General features: G+C 40.1%; 1 protein-coding gene across 2 annotated transcripts in view; it reads right to left on the minus strand.

The window, feature by feature from the left end:
* GLI3 (GLI family zinc finger 3) overlaps nt 1–27,547 on the minus strand; it is a 308,086-nt gene that overhangs the window by 112,999 nt on the left and 167,540 nt on the right. For both annotated transcript variants that reach the window (XM_070466892.1, XM_070466903.1), the window contains one exon: nt 24,881–24,986. In XM_070466892.1, the coding sequence (XP_070322993.1) occupies nt 24,881–24,986 (106 nt within the window). The remainder of the gene's footprint in view (nt 1–24,880; nt 24,987–27,547) is intronic.

Genomic DNA, 27,547 nt, shown 5'->3' on the forward strand with positions numbered 1-27,547 from the left:
CATATAGCATCACTTGTATTATTTCTTAGATTTCACATACAAGTGATATCATATAAAACTTATCTTTCCATGACTTCAAATAATCAGAAAAATGAATGTATAGATAAGTGAATCACAGCACTATACATCTGAAACTAACACAATGTTATACTTAATTAATTTTTTAAAACTCAGTAGAATAGCTAAAGCTAAAAACACTGACAGCACCAAGTATTAATGAGGATATGGAGCAACAGGGACTCTCAAACGACCTGAGTATAAGTTGGCGCAACTTCACTGGCAAACAGTTAGGCATTACCTACTCAGACACATGCACACCCTATGATCCAGCAATTCCTTTCCTTGATGTGTACCCTATAACACTGCCACATCAGTCACAATATACTAGATTATTCAGAGGAAGATTATTCATGCATGTTAAAACTGACCCACAACCAAATATCTATCAAGAGTAGGATGGATAAACAATTTATATAATGAAATAGTGAACAGCTGTAAAAATGAACAAACCATAATGTGGAAAAATCTCACAAACATAATGTTGAGGAGAAGAAGCCTGGTACAAAAGAATATAATACACTATATTATCCCGTTTATATAAAGTTCAATAACAGACAAACCTGAACCTTAGCATTGGGACAGTCAGGAAATTGTTTACCCTTGAGTATTAGGATGAGGGTGCCCAGGGAGAGCTTCTGGAGGCCAGTGATGATTCTATTTCTAGAACTGGCTAGTGGTTAGATGTTTTCACTGTGATAACTCATAATAATTCACAGAGCTCTATGTATATAATTGGTGTACTATCTATTATCAGTTTAAACAATATATGCTCTTACATGTGTTAGTTAAAACAATATTTACCACAGTGATTTCAACCATTCCTATCAAGTTCAGAAAGTCAAATAGATATGCACTTGTATTTTTCAAAATTTGAAAAATATTGCTTAAAAATACCATAAATAATAACATGATATTTACCACTATTAAAAACAAAAATAGTTAGTGGACACATTAGTCTCAATTCAAAGTAAACTATGGAAGATGGCTTCTGTGTATTCGTTTTGGGGGAGGAAATTCCAGCAAAGCCAATCAAAGGAAAAGCCAAGCAAATATTCACAATACATGTCAGTCTTGTCCTTTGACAACTGGAACAATGTTATGTTTTATAGAAGAACAATGCAATTGTTTTATGACAAAAAATTATTTTATTCCTTCCTGAGAAGATTGCAAAAATATAATTTGCTAAAACTGGTCTCTACTCAGTATTGTAAATATAACTTAATACTAATAGATTAGGATTTCAAGGTCAAGAAGAGTCAAAAAATGTAAAATAAAGTCCATTCAAGCAACCGCAATGTGCAATTCACTGTTATTAATGAATTCTTAAACATACTTTAGGTTCAAATAAGCACTTGGATATAAATGACCACATCCCATAGCATGGGGCTTCTTCCTGTCCCAACTCACCCTTGTATAGAAAAAGTGCCTCTGATGCTTTAGGAACAAAGGCTGCTGCTACTGCTAAGTGGCTTCAGTCATGTCCAGCTCTGTGACCCCATGGAGTGCAGCCCTCTGTCCCAGGGCGAGAAAGAGAAAAGGAATGGGTGGACAGTACCCCTGATCCACAAGGCAGCGGACAAGGCTGTTTCTAAAAACCTGTTATCAGTTTTAAGTACTTTAATTCCATTTATGCAGAGGATATCTAAAACGATTATTTTTAGCAGCTTTTCTTGTCCAAATGGAGTCCATATATCCCACACAAAGGCACCGCTCTTTTTGCAATGTGTAATAGAGAAATCTTCTTTCTCTTCTTCTCCCAGTGACTATAAAGTTTGTGAGAAAAAACAAAATCAGTAAAAAAAAAAAATTACTGTTACATAATTTTTAGAAAAACTAGCTATTAATGTAATTAGTAAGTATTTAACTTGTATTTTAATATACATAATGCATGTTATAGATTTATTAATGTATGTATAAGGACTTGTCACTAGAAGAACCAATATTTTCATCTTCCCTTATAAAGTCCACAGAGATACCACCTTGATGAGAAAATAGCTGTGGGTGCAGGAAGGAGGCTGTCCAGAAGTGATGCTTCCTAACCTGCTGCCTGGAAGATGGAAGTGGGGGGACAGAAAGCTAGTCTCAGCGGTCAGATTCTGGGACAGTTGATGGAGCCCTGTTTTCTTAAGCACGTCCTAATTGCTTTTGAGGTAACAAAGTGAACAGATGCTGTCTTTTTCTCCCTTCCTTCCCTAAGGTGGTTCAGCTGGTAAAGAATACACCTGCAATGCAGGAGGCCTGCGTTTAATCCCTGGGTTGGGAAGATCTCCTGGAGAAGGGAAAGGCTACCCACTCCAGTATTCTGGCCTGGAGAATTCCATGGGCTGTATAGTCCATGGAGTCGCAAAGAGTCAGACACAAATGAGCGACTCTCACTTCCTAAGATGATGAGTTGCTCCCTTTTCCCTTTGGATGGTCTTGCTTCCTTTTGATGGAACAGGTTACGGGGGAGGCCAACCCAGCCAGACCCACAGGACCAGCGGCGGTCCTGTTTCAGGCCCCCCTCCTCTTCTCCTGGCAGTGGGGAGAGGGCTTTTGATCAGCTGCTCTGTACTTTCTGAGTAGCAAGGTCTCAGATTTAGATTTAATTCTGGGTAAACGAGATAGTTAAAAGTCTGCTTTGCTTCCAGGCTCTTTAGGCCTAGATGAAAAAGCAGTGCTGTACTATTTAATGTTTAATAAGAAAACATAAAAAAAAAAAAAGAAAGAAAGAAAATGTACATAAAGTATTTAGCAGGGACCTGTCACGCTCTAAGTTCTCAGTAGAGGTTGGCCCTTATGACCAACATGCTTACTCCTGCTACTGCTATTGCTACGAGAGCTCTGGATGGTCAAAGCCAAAGACACACTGCTTTCACTGCACCTTTGTCCATCCTCAAGACCCCATCAGGAGGGGGCTGTTGTGGAGCCAGCCTGCGTTCAGCCTCCCTGACACTCTTAGTACCATCCAGGAGGCACCCCCCCACCTCTTCAGACAAACTCAAGAGATTAGTGACTTCTTCTGATCTCAGTAAAATGGATGGACTTTTTTTGTGTTTTTTCCTGAAAGTAAATTCAAGGGCATGATTTTCTTCAGTGTTAGTTCAGTACTGCACTGCCATGAAAAAAGAAAACATAGGGGTGTGGGGACAAAAATTTCAAAGTCTGATTTCTCTGACATTTTTGCCAACTTTCCACTCATCCTAACAGATCTGAATTTTTTGGAATTTGATGAATTACCAATACCCGCCCTCCACCCACAAACAGCAAATGGTAACATAATGCCCTTTTCCAAGAAGAAAATACACTGCGAAATAGAAAGATGTTGAAACACAAACTGTCATGAGCTCACAGTATCTAGAAAATTCCTGGGTCCTGTGACATTTGTTCCTTGATGTTATCTTTTCCGATAACACAGAATTCTATCAACCATGACAACCTTTGGTAGGAACTTATGGATTTGAGCCAAGATATCCACCAGGTATAAGAAAAAAACAGTAAACAGTAACCAGGATTCAGTTAGAACTGCTGATTTAATTAACTGAACAAACAAGCCTGTGCTTGTATCATTTGCCTGGAAATTTCCACAATTTAAGTAAACACATATATAAAACATCTCAAGAGCCCCCAAGCCAGGATTTGTTACTTAAGCGAGAAACCTTGCAATAGGAGGCTTCAGAAACTGGGTGGAAATAATTGATGAGAAATAGGAAGTTAGGTTCCCCAGTTTCACCCTCCTTCTTCGTGTTGAGCCCTCTTACAGGTGGTATGGAGGACATTTATAACAAAAACAGGGTGCATCTGGAATTCTGAGCCAAGGAGAGATGCGGTTTCTGTTTTACTTGATATTTTGTAAACGTTACTTCAAGAACCAGCTCAAATCCTTTATCAACAGCAGGCTGGCACATTGAGCTTAGGTGTGTTTTCCAGGAGCTGGTGTGGACTTTTTCTCTAGTACCATCATCATCATAATCCTTGTAATTATTATGATGACTGTTAACTACAGGCTAGAGTGTTTTCTGGGTTGTCTCATGATCCTCGGCAAGATGTGTCTGACTCACACTTTCCCTCATTCTTTAAATCATCCTTATTTTAAGTGATAACAGAGATGTCCATCAAGGAACTATTATTATCTAAATAGCTCTCTTTCAGAAGAAAATCTCCCAGTTTTGGTAGGGGTCTCTGGCTCAGCAAAGGGGAAAATAAGAGGCCCCTTTAAAGTGTCAAGCTCTTTAGATTTAACTGGAATTAGATCTTTCAAGACTCTACTCCATGATAATTAAGACTTTGTATCCCAGACACACTTCTTAGTATTCTAGAAATTTAAGCCTTCCGAGAGGGTCAAACTTTTCCAAAATAAGTTAAACATGAAAGGAGCATATCTAATGTCCTGGGGGAACAATTTGTCTATATTAAATAGAAAAGAAGCATTAAGCTCTACATAAGGAGATAGCAATGTCCTTAGGATTCCTGTTCTCATGGTTTTAGTGACATTTGCTCTAAGCACGGGGAGTGACATCACGAGAGGCTGAGGATCCTGTGGGTCTGGCCACCAGAAGAGGAACCACACGGCCTCTGGCTATGCTCTGCTCCTCCCAATGAAAGCAAGTCTACGGATACCACATGTAAGGACAGGTTGAACTGACAGGGAGTGTCTACACAAAGTGTGGAAATTACCAGTTCAGGTTATCTTCAGAGAACCTGCATGGAACCCCAGAGCTTCTGAAAACAGCTCATTGGGCTTTACTTTTCTCAACTGTAAAATGTGAGGATCTGGATGAGATGAACTCCACTCCACCCACCAGGGTTAAAGTGTCCTTTGGTCCTAAAATCCAGCATTTTCTATGATTCAAACCATTTGTCCCTGTCTGCCTTTGATCAGCTTTGACAATTCATGTTATGAAGTCTATAACTTGAATAAAGTTGAGTTTGAACATTGAGTGACACAACTTGAGTGTCCTACAAATGAGGTCTCACTTTTTCTTTTTGGCTCCCTTTCTTTTTTTTCATTTAATTTTTTTAAAATTGAAATATAGTGAATTTACAATGTTGAGTTGGTTTCAGGTGCAGCAAAGTGATTCAGTTACACACACACACATATATTCCTTTTTTTTTTTTTACAGTCTCTTCTATTACAGGTTATTACAAGATATTGAATAGAGATCCCTGTGCTATACAGTAGGTCCTTGTTGTCTATTTTACATACAAGAGTGGGTACATGTTAGTCCAAAACTTCTAACTTATACTTTCCCTTGCTCCCTTTTGGTCACTGTAAGTTTGTTTTCTGCGTCTTTTGCTCATTCTTTTGAATGGCACTGCCATCATCGTTACAATCACTGTCCCCCTGCCCCAGGCCACTCTGGTGTTCAACTTTGATATTTCTCCCTGGAGACGAAAGGGTCTGGCCTTAAGTAGATTGAATTTGGATGGCGATGCACGAGCAAAAGGTGGGACTGTGTAGCCACGCGCACAGTTAGGTACTGAGCTTCAGCTTAAATCCTAAAGGAGCTTTTACCGGTGAGTTCACCACTATTAGATGTTTTTATATTAGCAACACTTTTCCCATCCAGGTTTGTGCATTTTATCTTTATTCTTTCAAATCCTGAAATTGCTTGGATAACAGAGAGGGTTTATATATTATATACACACCCCCACACTCACACACACAGACACATACACACACACTCACACACATTTCTAAGAGCAGCCTGAACTTTTAGGGGAAATTGAAGAGGCTTTGTGTCAAGTACAGCTAAATCCAGCCTTTCCATATCAAACCGCTGCTAGAAAATTACTGTGCAGATGATAAGGCAGAAAGATATAATAAAAAGTGACTCTACTCAATTTACACAGCAATATTGGTATGACTGAATATTTCTCATTCAGGTGCCTGATAAAATCACTAAACTGTATTGCAGATAAATAAAGGAGGCTTCTGTCAAGAATAAACACCATTAATCATGAAGTCTTACCCTCTGAGAGCCTGTGCTATGCATCTGTACAAATACACCAACACAAGCAGCAGGCAGCACATGCGTCCTTGCTTTATACTATTACAGGCTGAAGTTGGCCTCCTTTTTCATTTTGTCTGATTCAGGCAGCAAGAGCATTTTGAAAACACTCTCTTTACATTTTAACTTTTCAGTCTGCAATGAGGTCCTTTATTACAACATGGAGGAGAAATTGGCTGGGTTCTTGAGGGAAAAAAATCCTTGACAATGAAATCATCTTTTTGCTGATTACATATGTGTATACACAGTATATATATATATACACACACACACACATATATATATGATCTATACCGTATTTCATCAAAGTTTAGATGCTATTGATCTAAAGACCCAGCATTATTTTAGAAACCACTCAGAAGGATGGTTCTTTCTTACCATTTTCAATTTTCACTTTATACTTATGAAAAGAGCTCTTTTGGGCTTAGTCAGACAGATTTTGTCATATATCACTGTAAACTTGCACAAAAAGAAACATCTAAGACAAAGTAACTTTATTAAGATACCTGTTTGCTGTGCCTGTAAAACTAACAAAATAAAATTAACACTAAATTAAATTTTAGGGATTTGTCTTGTGTTCCAGTAGCTAAGACTCTGCCCTCCCAATGCAGGAGGCCCGAGTTTGATCCCCGGTCAGGGAGCTAGATCCCACATGCCACAACTAAGAGTTCGCAGCCACAACTAAAGATACCACAACAAAGACTGAAGATCCCACATGCTGTAACTAAGACTCAGTGCAGCCAAATAAATAAATAAAATTATTATAATTTTAATTTAAAGACATAACAAAATAAAATTTAAAAAGAGAGATACCTGAAACTTCTTCATGACTGCCACCTCATCAAAAGCGACTATAAAAACATGACTGCTTGTAAGATACATTCCAATTTCAGAAATGTTAAAAGGTGAAAAAAGGATGAACAAGTTTGAATAGAAAGCTTAAATACAGTAACAGACACATATTCAGTCATTCTGCCATTTGCCAAATACTTATGATGAGTCTGTGTTGTGTGCTATCCATTCGCTCCTTCCTTGAATTCTTGGTATCAAATGGGATTGAATAATGAAATTGGGCTTGGGCAGCATAGATAATTTGCTAGTATATACCCAAGGTGGATTCAAATCAAGTCTATAATTTAAACACAAAGGAAAACTCCTCCAAGACAAATACAAATATGGGCATCTATGTTTAAGTACTTATATTTTAACATTGTTGAAGCTTTTAATCAAACAGGGCAGTACAGTTTTCCAGTGACCTTCTCCCTCCAAAGGGAATCGATCTGAGCCACATTCACACATTCACGTGCCATGTGTGGTGTTGGTAGCCCAGGAACATGTGCAGCATCACTAGGGAATGTGGGAGAAAGTGCAGAAGGTACAACCAGAGTTTATACAAAACACTCTCAGCAGATCTGTACATGAGGACAGAAGGCAAGAGAAAAAACTTGCATATGAGCGTGTATGTATCATGATGTTATCACAGATGCTGCTTCTAAGTAAAAAAAACCGTGCATAAACCTAACCTTTCCATAACCACGAGATGTTCAGGAGAGATCTGAAAGATCATTTAATCCAACTGCTTTCTTTCACAGATGAAAACAAGGAGAGCTAGAGAGGTCAAGGCACGTGTTCAAGGACCCAGATGATTTGTGGCAGAGTCAAGATGGAACTCAACTGAGGCCCATGTTTATGAAAACAGCTTATAAAGTAGCTTGAAGCAGAGACTTCCCTGGAAGTCCAGTGGTTATGACTCTGCTTTCAATACAGGGGGTGTGGGCTCCATCCCTGGTTGGGGAAGATCCCGCATGCCACGTGGTGTGACCAGAAATAAAATTAAAGTCTTGTTATTAAAAAAAAAGATGAACAAAGGCTCATCAGAAGCAAGATGCCAATTGAGTTATGTTGGAGTTTTCTGGAATTACACTTTGAAACCTGGGGGAAGAAAGCATTATCCTGGGTTAATGTCAACAACATCCTATTGGGTGGGGAGGAGGAGTGCTCAGAGGCGATTACTCAGCAGACCTGTAATCCAGTTCTACTCATGCTGCTGCTGCTGCTAAGTCACTTCAGTCGTGGCCGACTCTGTGCGACCCCATAGACGGCGGCCCACCAGGCTCCCCCATCCCTGGGATTCTCCAGGCAAGAACACTGGAGTGGGCTGCCACTTTCTTCTCCAATGCAGGAAAGTGAAAAGTGAAAGTGAAGTCGCTCGGTTGTGTCCGACTCTTAGCGACCCCAGGGACTGCAGCCCACCAGGCTCCTCCGTCCGCGGGATTTTCCAGGCAAGAGTACGGGAGTGGGGTGCCATTGCCTTCTCCGGTTCTACTCGGGCTGCTGCTGCTAAGTCGGGACGTTTGATTATGTTACACAGGAAGTGTTATGGCAGCTGTGCTTCGCTTTGGGGGATCTATTTCCAGAGCCCACTCCAAGGAGAAAGGGGCTCTTCTAGCCAAAAGAGGCTTAACTCCCATCTTTCAGACAAGTCCTTCCTTGTGTGAGGAAGAACCATGATCCCACAGAATGGATTCGGCATTTATTTGCCAAAGAGAACGTGGACTCTCACAGAAACACTGGACCCCACAGTAAGCAGCCATAAAGATCTGACACCTAGAGTCCAGTTCAAACCAGGACCAGCAAGAAAATAAAGCATCCCAAGAAACCAGAACCAGGCTCTGGTCACAGTTCTTGGGACCTCCCCAGTTCTAAGGAAGAGCTTCTGTGTATATACGTATATTTACACTGCATTCTTGCTTGGAGAATTCCATGGACAGAGGAGCCTGGCAGGTTACAGTCCACGGGGTCGCAAGAGTTGGACACGACTGAGTGGCTAAATCTAAATCTTCACACTGCATATACTTTTCATCACAGGTTGTGTGCTCAATCATTTCTGAAAAAATCTCTCCAGCCCTCTCTGGGAAAGTTTCAATTCAAAACTACTTCCAGGCGCATTGTCGATAAATGCATGTTCCCTATGAGGTACAGCACACCCCACTCTGCTCTGATCATTAGAGCCAAGAGTCTCATGTATTTAAAAAAAAAAAAAAACAGTAAAAACAGGTGAATTACAGAAATACAGAATTTTACTCTTAAGATAGCTGAATTGTGTCTAGTAGTGTCACACTTTAACAGTACCTGTAATGACGGGATAATTCATTAAAGAATCAACCATTTAATCTATATTAATAGAGATTTAAAATACAATTCGTAAGTTCATTCTTTGTCCATCTCTGTCTCAATCATAAACCATACTTTAGAAACCACACAAGAAAATATGATGGCTATGATTAGGATATCTGAATAATTTTCATTATTGTTGCTCATGATTTCTATGCAGATGGACATGCATTTTGTGCAAAATGATCTTGACATTGCAAATGTCAAGATTTAATTCAAACAGAGCTAGCAGACTGCCCTCCCACCCAGCCCAGGACGATTTATGTTTCTGAATTGGGCATGAGTATAATAACCTGAACTGCCCTCTTTTAAGAGCCTGATTCACACTGAAAGGAAACCAAGTGACTTGTACCCTCCTTCCGTGAGTTTCAAGCTAGTGATGATTCAATGGCAGCTATGTTATTAAACTCGAATGAAGCACTACCCTCTCGCTAATGAGGTTACCTAATGTCTTTGGGTCTCTATGTTAGGGGCACTTACAAGCACTCTGCTTGGCAGAGGCCCACGGCAGTTCGAAGCTGTGGACTAATCACATAGGCCGGAATCAAATGGGCTGGAAGAATTTGGAGACTTGGCTCCCAGGAATGTAATTCATGCAGAAAAGCGTTGTCAGAGCGAGGCCAGGGAAGCTCGTGGGAAGAAAGCAAAATAAACAGTTTAACAAAGAAAACAAAGACGGGCCAATAGCCTTTTCTAAAGCTTGAGTACACTGAGGCTGCAGTGGGGGCCCCGGGACAAAGACCTCATCAAAGAACACCCTTGCAAAGCAAACAGAGCCAGAAGGATGTTTCCCTGCTACACTGAGGGGGGGTGGGTGGGGAGCGGGAAAAGCGACCAGACTCTACTTTTCTGCCTTTTCAATTCAGCTGCCTCTTAACTCCCTCCTCCCAGCAAACAAAGAAACAACAAGCAACAATAATCAAAATAACTCAATAGCCCTACGTTTGTCTGGATCCAAAATGGGGGGGTGGGGGGGGAATGGACGTGGGGAAGTCAACCCACTGAAAATGGTGCAGTGTAGTTTCTAATTGTGCTTCAGGTCACAAGAAGACCCTCACAAGTGCATGACCTGCCACCTCGGAGCCACACTGTCGGCTCTCCACACTCCAGTTGAAGAGAGGCTCATGAAAGGCTCAAGGACTCTCACTTTGAAAATCATCACCAACAGCATGTGACATTGGGCTGTTGACCTGGACACAGTCCCTCTGTAGAGCTCAGGACAGCCTTTTTGTGCCTCCGCTTTCACCCCCCACTCCCTAATTCCCCGATGTCCAACAAACTTTCTAATTGGACCCTTCTTCCCTTATCTGGGAACTATATATGTCTCAGCAGTCCTGGAATCCAAAGTGGGGGTGACCAGATTTTGATCATTAAAATGAGATTAAAATACTTTAGGCTGACCTTTTTTTTTCTCTTGACTACTTACATTGAGAGATCACACAATCTTTTATCCACTCAGCTCCAGGACAGGCTGAGGTGCGCACAAGGAAAATGGATAGACGTGAGCACCACTGTGTGTGTGCGCTTATATATATATAAGTGAAAGTGAAAGTCACTCAGTCGTGTCCAACTCTTTGCGACCCCATGGACTGTATAGTCCATGGAATTCTCCAGGCCAGAATACTAGAGTGGGTAGCCTTTCCTTTCTCCACGGGATCTTCTTAACTTAACAATCGAACCCAGGACTTCCACATTGCAGGCAGATTCTTTACCAGCTGAGCCACAAAGGAAGCCTTATATATGTATAGGAGTGTGTAAATATATATATATATAGTGCGTATGCATATATGATTATGTGTGTGTATTCATATGTGTGTATATAGTATGTGTATAGGAGTATGTGTGTGTGTGTGTGTACATATGTGAGTATGTGTGTGTTTATATATGTATGTGAGGGCATAAATATATATATGCACAGTGTGTGCATACATAAATGAATGTGAGTATATATATGTGTATATGTCGGTTATGTGTGTGTGTTTTATAAATGTATGTGAGTGTGTAAATATATATATATTTGTATGTGAATATATATATGTATGGGGGTGTATATGTATCTGAGTATGTGTATGCTTATATTTGTATGTGACTGTATAAATATATAGTGTGTGTATATATACGTGTGTATATGTATAGTGTATGTATATGTATGAATGTGAGTATATAACTGTGTAGGTGTATATGTACATGGGTATATGTGTGTTCATATGTATGTGAGTATATATGTGCATTTATATATGTATGTGAGTGTGTAAATATATATGTAGGGTGTATATATGTATGTGAGTATCTGTGTGCTTATACATTTATGTGAGCATGTAAATATACATGCAGGCATGTGTGCTAGGTATCTTCACTTGTGTCCAACCCTTTGCGACCCTATGGACTATAGTCCACCAGGCTCCTCTGTCCATGGGATTCTCCAGACAAGAATACTACAGCAGGCTGCCATGCCCTCCTCCAGGGGATCTTCCTGACCCAGGGATCAAACTTGCATCTCTTATGTCTCCTACATTGGCAGGCGGGTTCTTTACCACTAGCACCACTTGAGAAGCTCCATAAATACACATACAATGTGTGTATATGTATGTAAGTATGTGTGTGTATTTATGTGTGTGTGTGTACAGTGTGTGTGCATGTGTATGTACGTGAGTGCATATATATGTGTGTGTGTAGTTAAATAATGACAATATATAAAAGAAAATGCTTATGTTAAATAAAGAAACCCAAAATGCTAGGTAATATAAATAATAACACCATCTAATATAATCCTAATTTTCATTTGTTATATTCCAGGTGAATACGGTAGGAAAAAACCTTTTAAAAGTCAGAGACCTCTTTAGAAGTCTGATTGCCTTCAATCTTGATTTAACCTTCGAATCTGTTTCTAAAAAGTTTCACAGGTGTGCAAAGTTTATGTTGAAAACAATGCTAGGAAGATGGAGACTGTTCTGTGGCGGAGTGAGAGATCACTTTGAATAGAAGCAAGAAGCATTTTAGGAAGTTGGAGGTGCTTTCTATGGACCCTGTCCTAAAGATGTAAATCTTCTTTCAGCAACAGGGTTTAGCAATCTGTTTAGCAAATGAGGCCAATCATTTAACTGCCAATGCATCTCTTTTCTCACCTCACGTAATAAAGACACTGTTCACTTCTGAGGGACTTCACAATATTTGGATACCATTTGAATGTATTGGTGATTCTCCAGTAAGTTTTTAACATATTCTAGATAGTAGAAGATACACATGAACCTTGTCAGGCTCTGGGTATCACTTAATGCACTGAGTTCATTTCATATAATTCCCTTAGGGAGAAGCTCTTACTAGTTAGGGGTAACTGAGGTCTAAGGGAGATCAGGTTCCTTGAGAACTATTCACAAGCACCCACTAGCAGCTGCCACTGAGGGACCCTCACAGGTGAACCTCTGCAAGACCACCTTCAACCGCCACTCTACACTATATACCATTCATCCTGATAATAAATTCATTTTTATTTTTAGGTGGAGGCTAAGTTTCTACTCCCTTTAACAGTCCCAATGGAGAATTTCTAATGAAATTGTAATCTCTTTGCAATTGGATAAAAATGTTGTAAATATCTATAACATAAATATGTGGGATGTTTCATATCAGAATATTAATGGCTGCAGGTTAGAAAATCTATAGCTTTAGGTTAGAGATCTTTCTTTTTTTTCTTTACTGGAAATGTTTCACTATTGTGGGTTCAACCAACCACAGGGAGAAAATATTCTGGGGAAAAAAATTTCCCAAAGTTCGAAAAAGCAAAACTTGGAAGTCGCAACATGCTGGCAACTATTTTTTATGTAAAATTTACATTGCATTAGGTATCGTAAGTAGTCTAGAGATGATCTGAAGTTTATGGGAGGATGCACATAGGTTATATGCAAATACCATGTCATTTATATAAGGGATTTGAGCATTCTTGGATTTTGGTATCTGAGGAGATCCTGAAATCAATTCTCCAAGGATACTGAGAGAGGACTGTACTCTGGTGATCTAAGGCAGTTTCTGCCACTCCTTACATTTCTGCATTCTTTTTGCTAGTGTGTGTGGGGAGATAGAGACAGCAGGAAAGGAGAAACAGAGGAGCCAGGTATGGGTATATCTTTCACATTACACTGGAAGTTTTAACTCCAGAGTTAGAAACATTGATGCAGTTATCACCAGTTCAGCTAGGTTAACACAGGAGGTAAACATGGGACCAATCAGTCATTTAACTGGCTCATTTTTCAATGTAATGATGTCCATTACTGTTCTGATATGCCTCTTACAAAGATCACATCAGAACTAAAAAAATGGTCCATATCATTTTTCAAATTTCTTTTCAATATAGTTATCTAACGTATGTTCTGCAAACACATCATTACCCTAGGACTCAGAGAATGAGTTTGAAGACAGACCTTCTTCTGGCTCTTTCCTTCTGTGTGCTTAGTTGACTCGGATCATCAAAAATGCAAAAGTCTAGCTTATCTGTCACTTAGGATTCAAAAAGTTAGCAAGCAGGTTCCTGGAAACAAATCTATGAATACTATATATATATATATATATATATATTTATATATTTTTTTTTTGATGCATGAATTTTGCTGGGGGCAGGGGTGGGGATGCAACAATAACAAAAAGAAATGAGTGACAGGCAGCCCTGTGTCTCCGGCCTTTGTGCCTCTGGGGAAGGGTCTGAAATAAACTCGGCCTGCTGAGCAGCTATAGGAAATGGCATGTCTTTGTTTAGGTGGAAAAAGCGGGTTCAGTTACCTAAGTGAAGGAGAGATGACCACGGAGGAAGAGCTGCAGGCATCTTGGATTTTGGGTGGTATTTATCACCCTAAAAACTAACCAGAAAGTGCCTTCCCACTGGGACAAATTCTGTGAAAGTTCAATTTTCTCCACCGCACACTTTGAAAAATAAATACAACGATGGCAGTAAATTTCTGTTTTCTTTGAAACCAGGCTTAACATGAGTGGGAGCATTGTACTCAAAGAAAAAAGTCTGTTACAGTCCAGTACCCCCCAGGCCCCCGCAACAGGCTGGACGGCAGGCTCTATAGAGCTGGCCACTTCCGGTTCAGTGGCAGTGAATAGCTTCAGTCAATATCTGCTCAGGGCCGGACTGCTGAGCACCGCACAAAGGACACAGGAATTTATCCAAGAAGCTGGCGCTCACTCTGTGAATATGCACTACAGTTAGGGCCTGCTTTCTCTGTAACCAATGACCAAATTCAGTATTTCAGTCACTAGAAATACAGCAAAACTACTGCATATAGAATGGATAAAAAGGATTCAATATTCTGTGGTAAACCATAATGGAAAGGAATAGGAAAAAGAATGTATGCATATAAGCTATGACCAGCCTAGACAGCATATTAAAAAGCAGAGACATGATTTTACCAACAAAGGTTCATCTAGTCAAAGCTATGGTTTTCCCAGTAATCATGTATGGATGTGAGAGTTGGACTATAAAGAAAGCTGACTGCCAAAGAACTGATGCTTTTGAACTGTGGTCTTGGAGAAGACTCTTGAGAGTCCCTTGGACTGCAAGGAGATCCAACCAGTCCATCCTAAAGGAAATCAGTCCTGAATATTCATTGGAAGGAGTGATGCTGAAGCTGAAACTCCAACACTTTGGCCACCTGATGCAAAGAACTGACTCATTGGAAAAGACCCCAATGCTGGGAAAGATTGAAGGTGGGAGGAAAAGGGGACGACAGAGGATGAGACGGTTGGATGGCATCACCGACACAATGGACATGAGTTTGAGTAAGCTCCAGGAGTTGGTGATGGACAGGGAAGCGTGGTGTGCTGCAGTCCATGGGGTTGCAAAGAGTCGGACACAACTGAGCGACTAAACTGATATGTGTAATTGCATCACTCTGCTATACAGTAGAAATTAACACACTGTAAATCAACTATATTTCATTTTTTTAAAAAAAGGAATATTGCAAACCAGAAAAAAGTCATATGCCCTTAGAGCACCATGTCTTTACTACTCAAAGTAAAGTGTGTGTGGGTTCATCTGCCAGCTCACTAAAATTTTAAAGTTTTGGAATTGAAACTCACCTATATTTTCATACTTAGACTAGGAACTGTGGATGTAGATGGTCTAAGGTGGTGCTTGAAAATGAGGCAGGCTTTACAGTGATTTAGTTGATCATGAGAAATGATAACCAAACAATAAGACATTTTCTTTTTTTGAACTTATATGATATACAATGAGAAATGTTGGGAATAGCAATGAAAAGTGGCCTAGAAGTTTAAAAACAGGTGAATGACATGACCTAGATGGATGGGATGGGGGTAAGGGGATGGGAGGGAAGCTCAAGAGGGAGGGCGTATATGTATACATATAGATGATTCATGTTTTTTGCAGCAGAAACTAACACAACATTGTAAAGCAACTATACCCCAACTGAAAAGAAAGAAAGAAAAATAAAGCAGAGAAAGAGGATAGTGAGGCTAGAAAGAATGTGTTAATTTAGATCAGATCTTGGCAAACTTTATGTTATAGGTTTTGTTCACTATCTCAACTACTCAACACTGCCCTTGATTGCTAAAACTGCCATAGAATAGACAATAGTAAATAAGTGACGGTCACTGGATTCCAATAAAACTTTATTTACAAAAACAGGCCCTGGCTGGATAGTTCACAGGCCATACTTTGGCAATCCCTAGTCATTAGATGGTTCTTAACCAAAGACCTCTCTGATAAGGAGATGTCTGTGCAAAGAAATGCATGAAGCAAGGGAACAAGCCATGGACACCTAAGGGAAGAAGGTTCCAGGCAAATACATGTTGCAATCTCATCCAATAGGGCTTACATTTTATAGAATATACAGTTGTAATCATTGATTATTATTTATCCATGTTTTCTTATGGTCCTCTCAAATGCCATTATTAGGTATTTTTCAACAATTCTACCAAGTGATGAATTACAATTCACTGAATATTCCATGCAGCTATTTATATCAATGTCCAGATGTTAGGCATCACAAGTTCTACAGTAGCAAACCTTGACGTATATCTAATTGGGGGGTGGGGGGAGCTGGCGGCTACAGATAGGCTTTTACTAGCTTTTCTCATTACTGTCATACTACTAACTTAGAATTTTGCAGAAGACAATGACAGTCTGTGACATTCAAAATTCCCTGTCAGGTGTCGTTAGACTTATTTGGGTCATCCAGTAAATATACAGGGTATGTGTATGTATATATATATATATGTATGTATGTATGTATATTATTATTGTTGTTGTTTGGTCACTAAGTCATGTCTGACTCTTGTATGACTCCACGGACTGTAGTCTGCCAGGCTCCTCATATATATCAATAGGCTTCCCAAGTGGCATTAGTGGTGAAGAATCTGCCTGCCAATGCAGACACCGGGTTGATCCCTGGGTTGGGAAGATCCCCTGGAGGACGGCATGACAACCCACTCAAGTATTCTTTCCTGGAGAATCCCATGGACAGAAAAGTCTGGCAGGCTACAGTTCACAGGGTCGCAAAGAGTGTGACACAACTGAAGCGACTTAGTATGCACGTACACACATCCATATACATAAACTGAAGCAGCAAAGGCTCCGGCGTTCATTTTCATGAGGAGAGGATGAAAGTCAAGTGCTAGGAATGTAGTGTCTGATGTCTAGGTTTAAATAACCACGACCATTAACTTCTCTATGTCAAGATTTCCATATCCTGGGAAAGAGGCTGCTGATAATAACTCCATCATAGGGCTGGCTATTCTATATGAGATAGTTTTGTAAAGTCTCTAAAACTATGCTCACAGTAAGTACAGAAAAATGTCATTTTACAGTGACGGCCATTATTTTATATATATATATATATATATATATTTATTGTGAATGGCTGAGTCGGACACGACTGAAGTGACTTAGCAGCAGCAGCAGCATGCACACACAATGTATTTGGTGGTGAACAGCATCTGACACTGCAATAAGTATTTATATTAACACCATCTTCAGTCGTTATTGTGTCCTTTCAATTTTGTTGACAGGAGATGTCACACTCCACCAAACTAAAAAATTAAAAACAAAGAGGATGGCAATCATCCTGCACTGGCCTAAAAAAGGACAACCCATTATCATCATAGAAAGCAATGACTATCCAGAAGTCACTCTGTAAAGGCATGGACTCAGCCTAGCAAACAAAGACATACACAGATAGTCTTTACCTGCAAGACATCTGGTTATAACCTAGTTCATTTTCTTTTTTTCTTTTCTTAGGGTAGAAGTGAGTGTTACAAAGTGTACAAAGTGTTAGGTACAGTAGTTGACACATAGGCCTACCTGCAAGATATTGGGAGTTCAATTCCAGACCACTATAATAAAGCAAATATCACAATAAAGTGCATCACATGAATGTTTTGATTTCCCAGGGCATATAAAGACTTCCCAGGTGGTGCAGTGGTAAAGAATCTGCCTGCCATTGCAGGAGATGCAGGAGACATGAGTTCAATCCCTGGGTCGGGAAGATCCCCTGGAATGAAATGGCAACCCACTCCAGTACTCTTGCCTGGAAAATTCCATGGACAGAGGAGCCTAGTGGGTTAAAGTCCATGGGGTCACAGAGTCAGACATGACTGAGCACCCACATAGCAGTGCATATAAAAGTGATGTTCACACTATACTTCAGTCTATTAAGTGTGTAATAGCATTATGTCTAAAAAAAGTCAATGTTTTTTCATTAAAAATATTTTATTAAATATTCATTAAATTTAAAAATATTCCATTAAAAATATTCTGTAAAAAATGCTAACTCTCAGTGAGCAAATGCAGTTGGAAAGACGTGCCCACAGACTTGCTCAAAACACAGTTACCACAAACCCTCCATTTGTAAAAAGTTACATATCTGCAAGTACCATAAAGAGAAGCATAGTAAAATGAAGCATGCCTGAAATCTGAGATGTCATCACACTTTATCAGTCTTAAAAAACGCTTAGGGTAGAGCACAAACACAGGAGGGGAGAAAGGACTTGCCTTTGTTCACTTTTATTTGCACTATTAAAACACTCCAAGCCAGTTATGCCCCCAAACACAAAGTTTTGCTCAGTCTCTGCATCTTACTGGAGACTTTCCTGGGACTGAAAAGAATGAAATCACTATTATACATTAGGAGCCCATCACAAAGTTTAAGTAGATGGCTAGACTGAAGGCTGCTTCTGAATAGTTATTAGCGGAGCTCCAGGAGGCAGAGCGGCTCGCTCACACGGGTGCTGAATCTAGGGAGGGAGGGAGGAGAGGACAGAGAGGAACTGAGTTGCAGTTCTGGTCATCCACTGCCTCTTTCTTTCTCTAAGCTTTTACCATAATGATCTATCTTTTCTTAGAGATTTCTCTGTCTGGGAAGAAATGTATTTATTCAGACTCCAAACTTGCTACTCATCTCCTAGCTCTAACTCTAAAAGGGTTGAGGGAAGCCTTACTTATTTTCAAAGCCCTCTCTTTCCCGGCTGATATTAATGATCTACCATGTCCTCTCTCCAGGCGCCAGGAAGTGGGCCACTTTTGGAAGGAGGAACAGCTCTTCTTACTTAGGTGGAATAATTCCAGAGAGTCAGGCAGTCTTAGAAAGAGGCACACTGACTCACCTAAGAGAGGGGAAAAAAAAGAGAGAGCTGCTGTGTCGAAGAGAACACGAGTGCTCATTTCCCCCAGGAGAGAAAAGGTGAAGCTGATTTTCTAAAATGAATGAGTGAAGTGGACGGTGAAATGCGACAGCCCGCCAGACCACTGGCTTAGGGTGCTGTGTAGCTCGCATTCATAGCACATGACAAGGATAGCTCTCAGCTCCACCGGCAAGATCTGTGGGGCTCTATTTATTGTCATGAATTAGTAACGGAGGCTGACCCTGCTTTGAAAAAAGTAAATTGCCAAGCTCAGAAAGAAGCACAAGGACTGTCCGAAATTCAATTCATACTGGTCCATAAATAAGAAGACATTGGCTCAAAATAACTCTATGTCAAAGATCAACGTTTTTTTCTCAAGTGAAAATCCAGAATGAATGTGGAATTAAAACTTTATAATTTGAGTTTCTATGAATACACCCTGTCTAACTTTCAAAAGTAAGCCCCTGCTTAAATGTGTTCTAACAGTAAAGCCAAGAAAAAGCATACACTCAAAATGCAAGTGAAAGTAGTCACTTGAAACAACTGTTTCTAGGGTAGAGGGATGCAATATCCCAATCGTTTAGATTTCCATGTGGGATTTTAATATAAGTAGTAATCGTTAACCTAGAGAACATCATTCATCCCCATAGGTTACAACAATGCCTCCTGGAGTTGCGCAACCTACAGCCCTCATGGAAATAGTGCAGAGCAGGAAACAGAGATAAGGCCAAGACCAAGAAGTAACCACATGAAATTTCTGCCAGCACTATGTGGCTACAGATTCCAGGTTCTGTTATTTACACTCCTAATGATCTCAGCAACATAATAAAATATACTCATTAATATTTTTGTAAAACATTGTACTTTTTTCTCCATGGCTTGATAAAACATGAACTCTGTTGTCAAAACAAATGATTTGAGAAAGAACAAGACGCTCCAATTATCTACTGAACGTAAGTTCTGGTGAATTCAGTGAAGAATAACTTTCAGAAGAAAACCGGATATGCCCCATATCCAGTGTTTCTTAATTTTCACACTGTTGAATTAAATAAACATAATGTAGGAATTATACATTTTCTATGACAATCTTTACATGACAACTCAGGGAAAAACGACACTAACATTTCATATCTCACTTTAAAATCCTGAACTGAAATTTATGATTTTAAGTTAAGAAAGAAAATACTATAAATTCTAACATTATTTTGAGAACTACATTTGGAACAATTTAAGTTTCTATACTCTGTCTACACTGCCTAACCACAAACTCTGTGAGAGTAAATCGGGTAAGCTAAAGAAAGGCATTCCACTTAACAAACTGGGTTCTTTAACACAAACTGACGTATTTCCGTACATATTTATAAGGCTTGGTGGTTATTATTAGGCTGTAATTGCAGTTGTTCTAACACCTAATAAGCCATGGTTGGAAAAACAAAGGCAGGTTAATTTGTGATTTCCTCTACTCATTCAGAGGCAAATTAAGTGTCAAACAGCTAATACAGAGCATATTTCATTTTATGAGATTTTAATTTAATTCTGCGCCATATCGTTGATGCCTTAATATAGGGTGGTTTATCTAAAAAGAGGAGCAATTTATAAACCTCTTTCAATAGAATCATTAATGATAGGATATGATAGCATAATTATCGCAGTGCCTGCCATCCTTCTAAACAGAGATCTGTTGGCATTTCCATCATCAACACACATCCTGTTTCCAAGAGACTTACCATTTAATTCGTTACGCTGGCACCAGAATAATCATGTGTATGAAACAGTGAGACTATCCCCCAATTTTGTCTACTTACAATTAAAAATATTTATTCTAAAAAATCAGTAAGCTAACTTGATTTCATTGTCTAGAAGCTAATTATAAAGCAAACATTTTGGAATTCAACTTCTAGATAAAATCATTTTACTTTTCCAGGTTATCCTCTAAGCAAAGATGTACTTTGAAGATTTCAGTAACCAAGTCATACTCACCTACATTACCCTCCACTCCTAAAATGATCTGTCACAGGCATATCTACATTTACATCTAAGAAGGTGCCAAAGCATCCCAGGGATTCAGGATTGAGCCAGGCCAGAACAGAATCTCTGAGTGTTTGTCATGCCCCCAATTGTCTGGATGCTAACTCTCCACATTTGCTTACAGCATCCTGCTTTCAAGGATGCTCACAAGGGTGCTAACAAGAACATGATTTCACTGAACTCTTTGAGTTGCAATTTGGAGAGTCAGGTAAGGCAGGTAACTTTATTTTCATGGAATGGTACTAATATATGGAAATTGTAGGTTGTCAATTCCCAGCACCAACAAAGTGCAAAGCAAGAGCACAATTCAAGTTCTTTGACTGCTAGTCTGCTGTTTCCAGACTGGACCCTTTGAAGGTCTGTGGAGCATATTTAACTAGGCACCTGAACAAGTGACTGCCTACAAATCTAGCAGGTACGGTGACCGCTAAGCAATGACCTGTCAGACAAGAACATTGGGCTGCAATAAAGGCACACAAGGTGCTTGAGGAACAGCCTCTATGAACAACCTTTGAGACTGCCCGCAAAGGTGATATTTGAAATAGGCCTTGAGGGACTTCCCTGCAGGTTCAGTAGTTAAGACTCTGCGCTTCCACTGCAAAGGGTGCAGATTCACTCTCCGGTCGGGAAACTAAGATCACATGCTGCTTGGCAAAAAAATAGAAAAAAAAAAAAAGAGAGAGAGAGAGAGAATGAGTTAGGCCTTGAGGGTAAGGAGTTTAAGCGGGAGCTTGCCATGCAGGGAGGGAAGACCACTGAGGGTAATGCAGGGAGAATGTCACGTTATAAAAACACAGAGATGAGACTACCCCCAGCTTCCCAGAGACTACTTCGTAAGTTCAGTGTCTCCACCCAGAACTCTGCAATGCCCAGCAGTCCCAGGAGACAGTGACAGCCTCCCAGCACCTTCCAGAGCTTCTCTTTGGAGCTTCAGGATTATCTACCAGACTTACAGGATGAATCTTAGGTTACTAAACATTTAGGCAGCTAGAGAACAATTTAGTCAATTACTGCTAAATGATCCTAAAGCTTGGCTGAAAAAGCAGGAAGTATAATCATCTCTCAGTATCTGAAGGGTTCCAGGACTATCACAGATACCAAAATCCATGGATCGTTAAATCCTTTACATAAAAAGGCATAGTGTTTGCGTATAACCTATGCACGCCTTCCTGGAAACTTCAATCATCTCTGGCTTACTTACAGTACCCAATACAATGGAAATGCTACAACAATAGTTGCCAGTGTGCTGGAAATTCAAGTGTTGCTTTTTGGAACTTTCTGGAGTTTGCTTCTCCAATATTTCTAATCCAAGGTTGGTTGAATCCTCAAATGCAGAACCCCCCAAAGATACAACGGGTCAACAATACTAAAATCTACAAAAATCCCAGCTCAGCAGCCATATAGGAAATGCAACCCTCTCCCCTGGGATTCTCCAAACTTGACCTGTCTTATCCCGTGGTGTTTTCATCTCTAGCAAGCTATTCCTTAGATACGGCAATTAGGACCTAGAACAAACAGTGATCTATACACTATAGGGCTTGCTATTCTTACAATTCTGCCAAAGAACCAAGACTTGGGGTTTTAATTGACAAATTCACACTTGAATTTAACTACAAGGCAAACTATGATGAACCCAGAGGAATTAGTTCATTTTATCATTTTGTTGTTGTTTAGTGGCTAAGTCGTGTCGGACTCCTTGCAGCACCACAGGCTCCTCTGTCCATGGGATTTCCCAAGCAAGAATACTGGAGTGGATTGCCATTTCCTTCTCCAGGGCATCTTCCCAACCCAGGGATCGAACCCAAGTCTCCTGCATTGGCAGGCAGATTCTTTAGCTGTGGGCCACCATGGAAGCCCTCATTCTATCATATGAATTCATTTTTTGAAATTTCTCTATGAGTTTTGAAAGAGTGAAGTACTCTGAAATTCCATGGAAAATCTGATCCAAAGTACTTCATCATTGCAGAGACTTGAATCTGGGTGAAATCAGTCCTGTGCATCTCCCAGGTTCAGTGGGCCCTTCCTGGTTCTGTACCATACAGAACATCCTCATCTGAGAAGCTTGGGTCCCATCGGTACTGCAGAACTTTGGGAGAGCAGGATGAATTCCATGGCATATTTCAGCCTGAATTTGGAGTTTTCTTCCCTTTGTAAAGGGAGCTTTAAATGGGCCTGTTGGTTTTATCTGAATGTATTTTTAGCAGGCTTTAGAACTTCTGAAAATACTTACTCGTGTTCCAGTGTAAAGTCAAAGAATAAGTCACAAGTTTCTGCATTCTCTCTAAATATCCACTTCTCCTTTAATGCTTATAGAAGTCTGAGCACAGATTTATGACTTACCTCCAGGCAAATCTGCTCTGAAATTACAGTTCAGTAATGGGAGATGGATCCAAAAAACTGTGGGTAAAATATTATATGTGTACTTGGGCATATAGTTAGGGCTGTTAATATCAATTAATTCTGTTCACAGAGGAGGACTTGTTTTAAAACAACTTCATTTTTCTTTGACGTATATGTAATTACACAGCTGTAACGAATAGCCAGGGAGATGCAATCTACCATCCAAATAACTAGCATTATTCTTCAAAGTATTTTTGGGGCTTTCTAACTTTACTGTCTCAGAATGAAGGGTAATTACCAGACATGACTAAATGTAAAATCCAGGCCATTCAAAGGGCCAGCCCCTCCCAAAGGTTGACTCCCCTTGTTATAGTACACATCAGTTTTCTGGACAACACTACAAAAGAAGGTCATTTCAGTTTAGGTACAGGCTATCCTGAACACCTGATCTTCTTTCCCTCCAAACTGAGTGATACCACATTTATTTCCAGGACATTGTCTTCTTCTTTTTTTAATATTTATTTTATATTAGAGAATAGTTAATTAACAATGCTGTATTAGATTCAGGTGCATAGCAAAGTTACATATACACATATATCTACTTTTTTTCAAATTCTTTTGCTGTTTAGGTTATTACAGAATATTGGGAAGAGTTCCCAGTGCTATACAGTAGGTCCTTGTTGCTTATTTATTTTATATATAGTAGTATGTATGTTACGGATTCCTTGGTGGCTTAGACGGTAAAGCGTCTGCCAGCAATGTGGGAGACCCGGGTTTGATCCCCAGGTTGGGAATATCAGATCCCCTGGAGAAGGAAATGGCAACCCACTCCAGTACTCTAGCCTAGAAAATTCCATGGATGGAGGAGCCTGGTGGGCTACAGTCCATGGGGTCACAAAGAGTCGGACATGACTGAGCGACTTCACCAAGTATATGTTAATCCCAAAGTCCTAATTTATCTCCCCCCACCTTTGGTGACCATAAGTTTGTTTTCTATGTCTAAGAGTCTGTTTTGCAAATAAGTTAATTCATATCGTTTTATTTTAAATTCTGCATATAAGTAATATCATATGATATCTGTCTTTTCTTCCTTTTCTAATGGATGTTAGTTATCACCCTCACTCTTGCCTTTTATCTCTGTGTAAACCATGTGCTCGATCACATTTGCCATTTTGTTTGGGTGACATTCCCATCAATCAAGTGACTGTTGGAGTAGACACCACAGGAGCTATGAAAATTTACCATGAAAATTTCATTATGACTCATTGTGATCCCTGGAACAGGGCTTTCCCATTAATAGAAATTGGAGCATGAGAAACTTCAAATCCACTCTTGACCAAATACATATTCTGAGAGGGAACCTTCCATTAGGCCTCTGCTTTTTAATTTAGTATTTAGAGGCCACAGAGCACACATCAGCAAAAATATATAGGAAATACTTGCCAGCCACCTCGTATGACAGGCATTCTTCAGGAAGCAGCGGGGATGTGCTTCAGTGAGTCCAGGAACAGATAGGCTTGCCGTATTTCAAAAGTAAATCTTAGACTTCTATCACAGCTCCCAAGCCCAGTAGCTGTGTTGGTAACAAAAACCCTGAGATGGTAAAAGCCAGTATTTTGTTCTGTTTCTTTAATGGGCAAAGTTGTAATACTTACACATGCAACGGAGGGATCGGAGATGGATCATAATGGTAACGGCCCTCGTGGTGTCTGGCGTCAATTGGTACAGGAGGATGGAATGCAGGAAAGAGATGAGGAGGGTCTGAAAAGGAAAGAAAGTCCAACCTGTATAAACAGAACACTTTGAAACAGAATTCCCATACATGAAGCCACATCACCACACTGTCTTCACAACTGAGGCTGAAATTAACCTGAAGAATCTGTGGAAGAATTCTTGAAAGTTCAGGACCAAGCAAATAATACCAGCAAATGAGATAGTACAGCCACTGACTGCAACCTGAACCCAGACAGGAGAGCAAGAAAGAGGTACAACACAGGCCCCTCGCTTGGAAGAAAGACTGGCCAGAGTGCAAAGGCCGAAGGAAGCCACCAAGCCAAGAGGAAGAGACTCTAAAACACTTCTATTTGCATCTATTGTTTTGGCCGCATCACATGGCTTGTGGGATGTTAGTTTCCCAGTGAGTGACTGAACCCAGATGCTCAGCAATGAAGGTTTGGAGAGTCTTGACCACTCAGCCACCAGGGAATGCCTCATTTTTTATTTTTAAAAAGACACTGTCATGTGAATTTTAATATTTTATTTATTTATTTGGCTGTGCCCGGACTTAGTTGTGGTATGCAGGCTTTTTAGTTGCAGCGTGTGGACTGTAGTTCCCTGACCAGGGATCGAACCCACACCCCCTGCACTGGGAGCTTGGAGTTTTAACCACCAGGGAAGTTCTGTGAAGAGAATTTTTCTAGTTTTCATCTCTTCCACACTTGTAAGGAAAGGAGTTCTTTCAAAAGTCTCTGCTAGAATCCATGTCACATGTAGACACACACACACACACACACACACACACACACACACACACACTTTTAAAAAATTCAAATGCAAGCTCCCTCCCACTCCTCCTAGGTCAGGCTTCCAGAATCCAAACACAAGGGCAGCAAATGTATAGGTTGGCCAGAGATGTTACATGGCCTGACAGAGGGACATTTGGAGTAAACCCGGGGTTCCTTTCCTGCAGCCCCAACATTCCCCTTGGACCAACATTCCCTTGGCCTCCTCTCCTGCTCTGGCTCAGGTCAGGCATCACTGTTTTGAGGTTTCTGTGTGTATTTGTGTACACTTACTTAAAATAGTTCTTCTGCTCCCACTTGCCCTGATTATCTCTGACAAATCTGAAAATAAACTTTTTTTTTTCCTAAATAGTGATTCGCTGAAAGAACTGAAAATAGCTTTACCAGATTTTATCATGAGGAGCACCCCTGATACTAAAATTTTTCCTGAGTTTCAAGAAGCAATAAATAAAGAAGTCCAAAATCAGGAGGGGAGCCTTCACAACTTTGAGGTGATAGAACAGCAAATACCCCAGAACTTGTGTTGTGAACGTTACCTTCCGTACATGGTCATCCTGGCAGCCTGCATGTATCTGCCACACCGCTGTTGCCCAGAACACTCCCGAGAATTGATGTGTACACCAAATAGGCCCCAGAAGGGCTATGAGCTCCTTCGAAAAGTCTGAAGATTTTGCCTAGTGTAGTAGGTGGTAAAAGCAATTCCAAAGAGACCCTGTGAACAGGCCCTGAGGAATGGCTGGAAAAAGTGACACAGAACCTCCCCATGGGGCAGGGGAGTGGGGTGTCAAACATAGACAAGGGTATGGTTGCATCCTCCACTGTGAGTTTCCTTAAGTCCTGGGGGTGACTATTATACACGTGTTTGTTGAATTCAAGTAGTTTTCACTTTCCTCCCTATATATTTCTCTTGTCCAAATTTTCTCCAACGAGCATCTTTTAGAATGTAAATATAAAACTTTTTTTTAAAAAAGATATTTTACTGCCCCCCTCCCCCCCCTTTTTTTAAAGATTTTCCTCCTGCTGGCCTCCTTTGAGAATCTAAGAATATGATTAGGAGGATAAAATAAGAGAGAAAAACTATTAACGTACAACATTACAGCCCTGACAGCACTACGGAGGTGCCCAAAGCTGAACTCCACCAGGTGCAGAACACAGAAGAGGTTCTACAGTGCAGAAAATGTCCATTACTCACTGTATTTTGTACTTGCTCTTTATAAGATAAGGGGGGGGAGGGAATGGTACTGATAGAAGAAAGGAATCATCTTGGTATTGTCTCATATCATTGACACTGTGATATCATGATGTACAATGATGCTGAAAATTCAACAGGGACATGCTGACTGCCTGATCAAACGCTACACATTTTATAAAGTGCATCTGAAAAATTCAGTTGTATTTTAAATACATCACTTAGGACATTATAAAAGGATGTTGGAATTGGTTTGTTTTGCTTTGTTTTGTAACACAAATCTTGCTAGTTGGTGCACTAAGTTTAAATGTCCCACATAGCCCAGGAATCCTGCAGAGCCCAAATGTCCTATTCCATTTAACTATTCTGGAAGAAACAGATGTATCCTTCCTAAAACAACATAAAATTGAGTGCAGTAATCTATTTCATGAATTTGAAAGTCTGACGTCTACTCAGTGAATGGTTCATGGTCTTCAGTTTTGAGCAATCCCAAATGAATCACTGCAGTTCGGGGTCAGGTGGATGGCCAGCAGGCCCAGGCATGGTTCTCTCCTGTTAGCAGTCACTGCTGACGCTCATGGGCTTGCCTCTAGCAGACTTCAAACTTAACA

Source organism: Odocoileus virginianus, chromosome 1 (assembly GCF_023699985.2).
Source record: "Odocoileus virginianus isolate 20LAN1187 ecotype Illinois chromosome 1, Ovbor_1.2, whole genome shotgun sequence".
Classification (NCBI taxonomy): domain Eukaryota; kingdom Metazoa; phylum Chordata; class Mammalia; order Artiodactyla; family Cervidae; genus Odocoileus; species Odocoileus virginianus.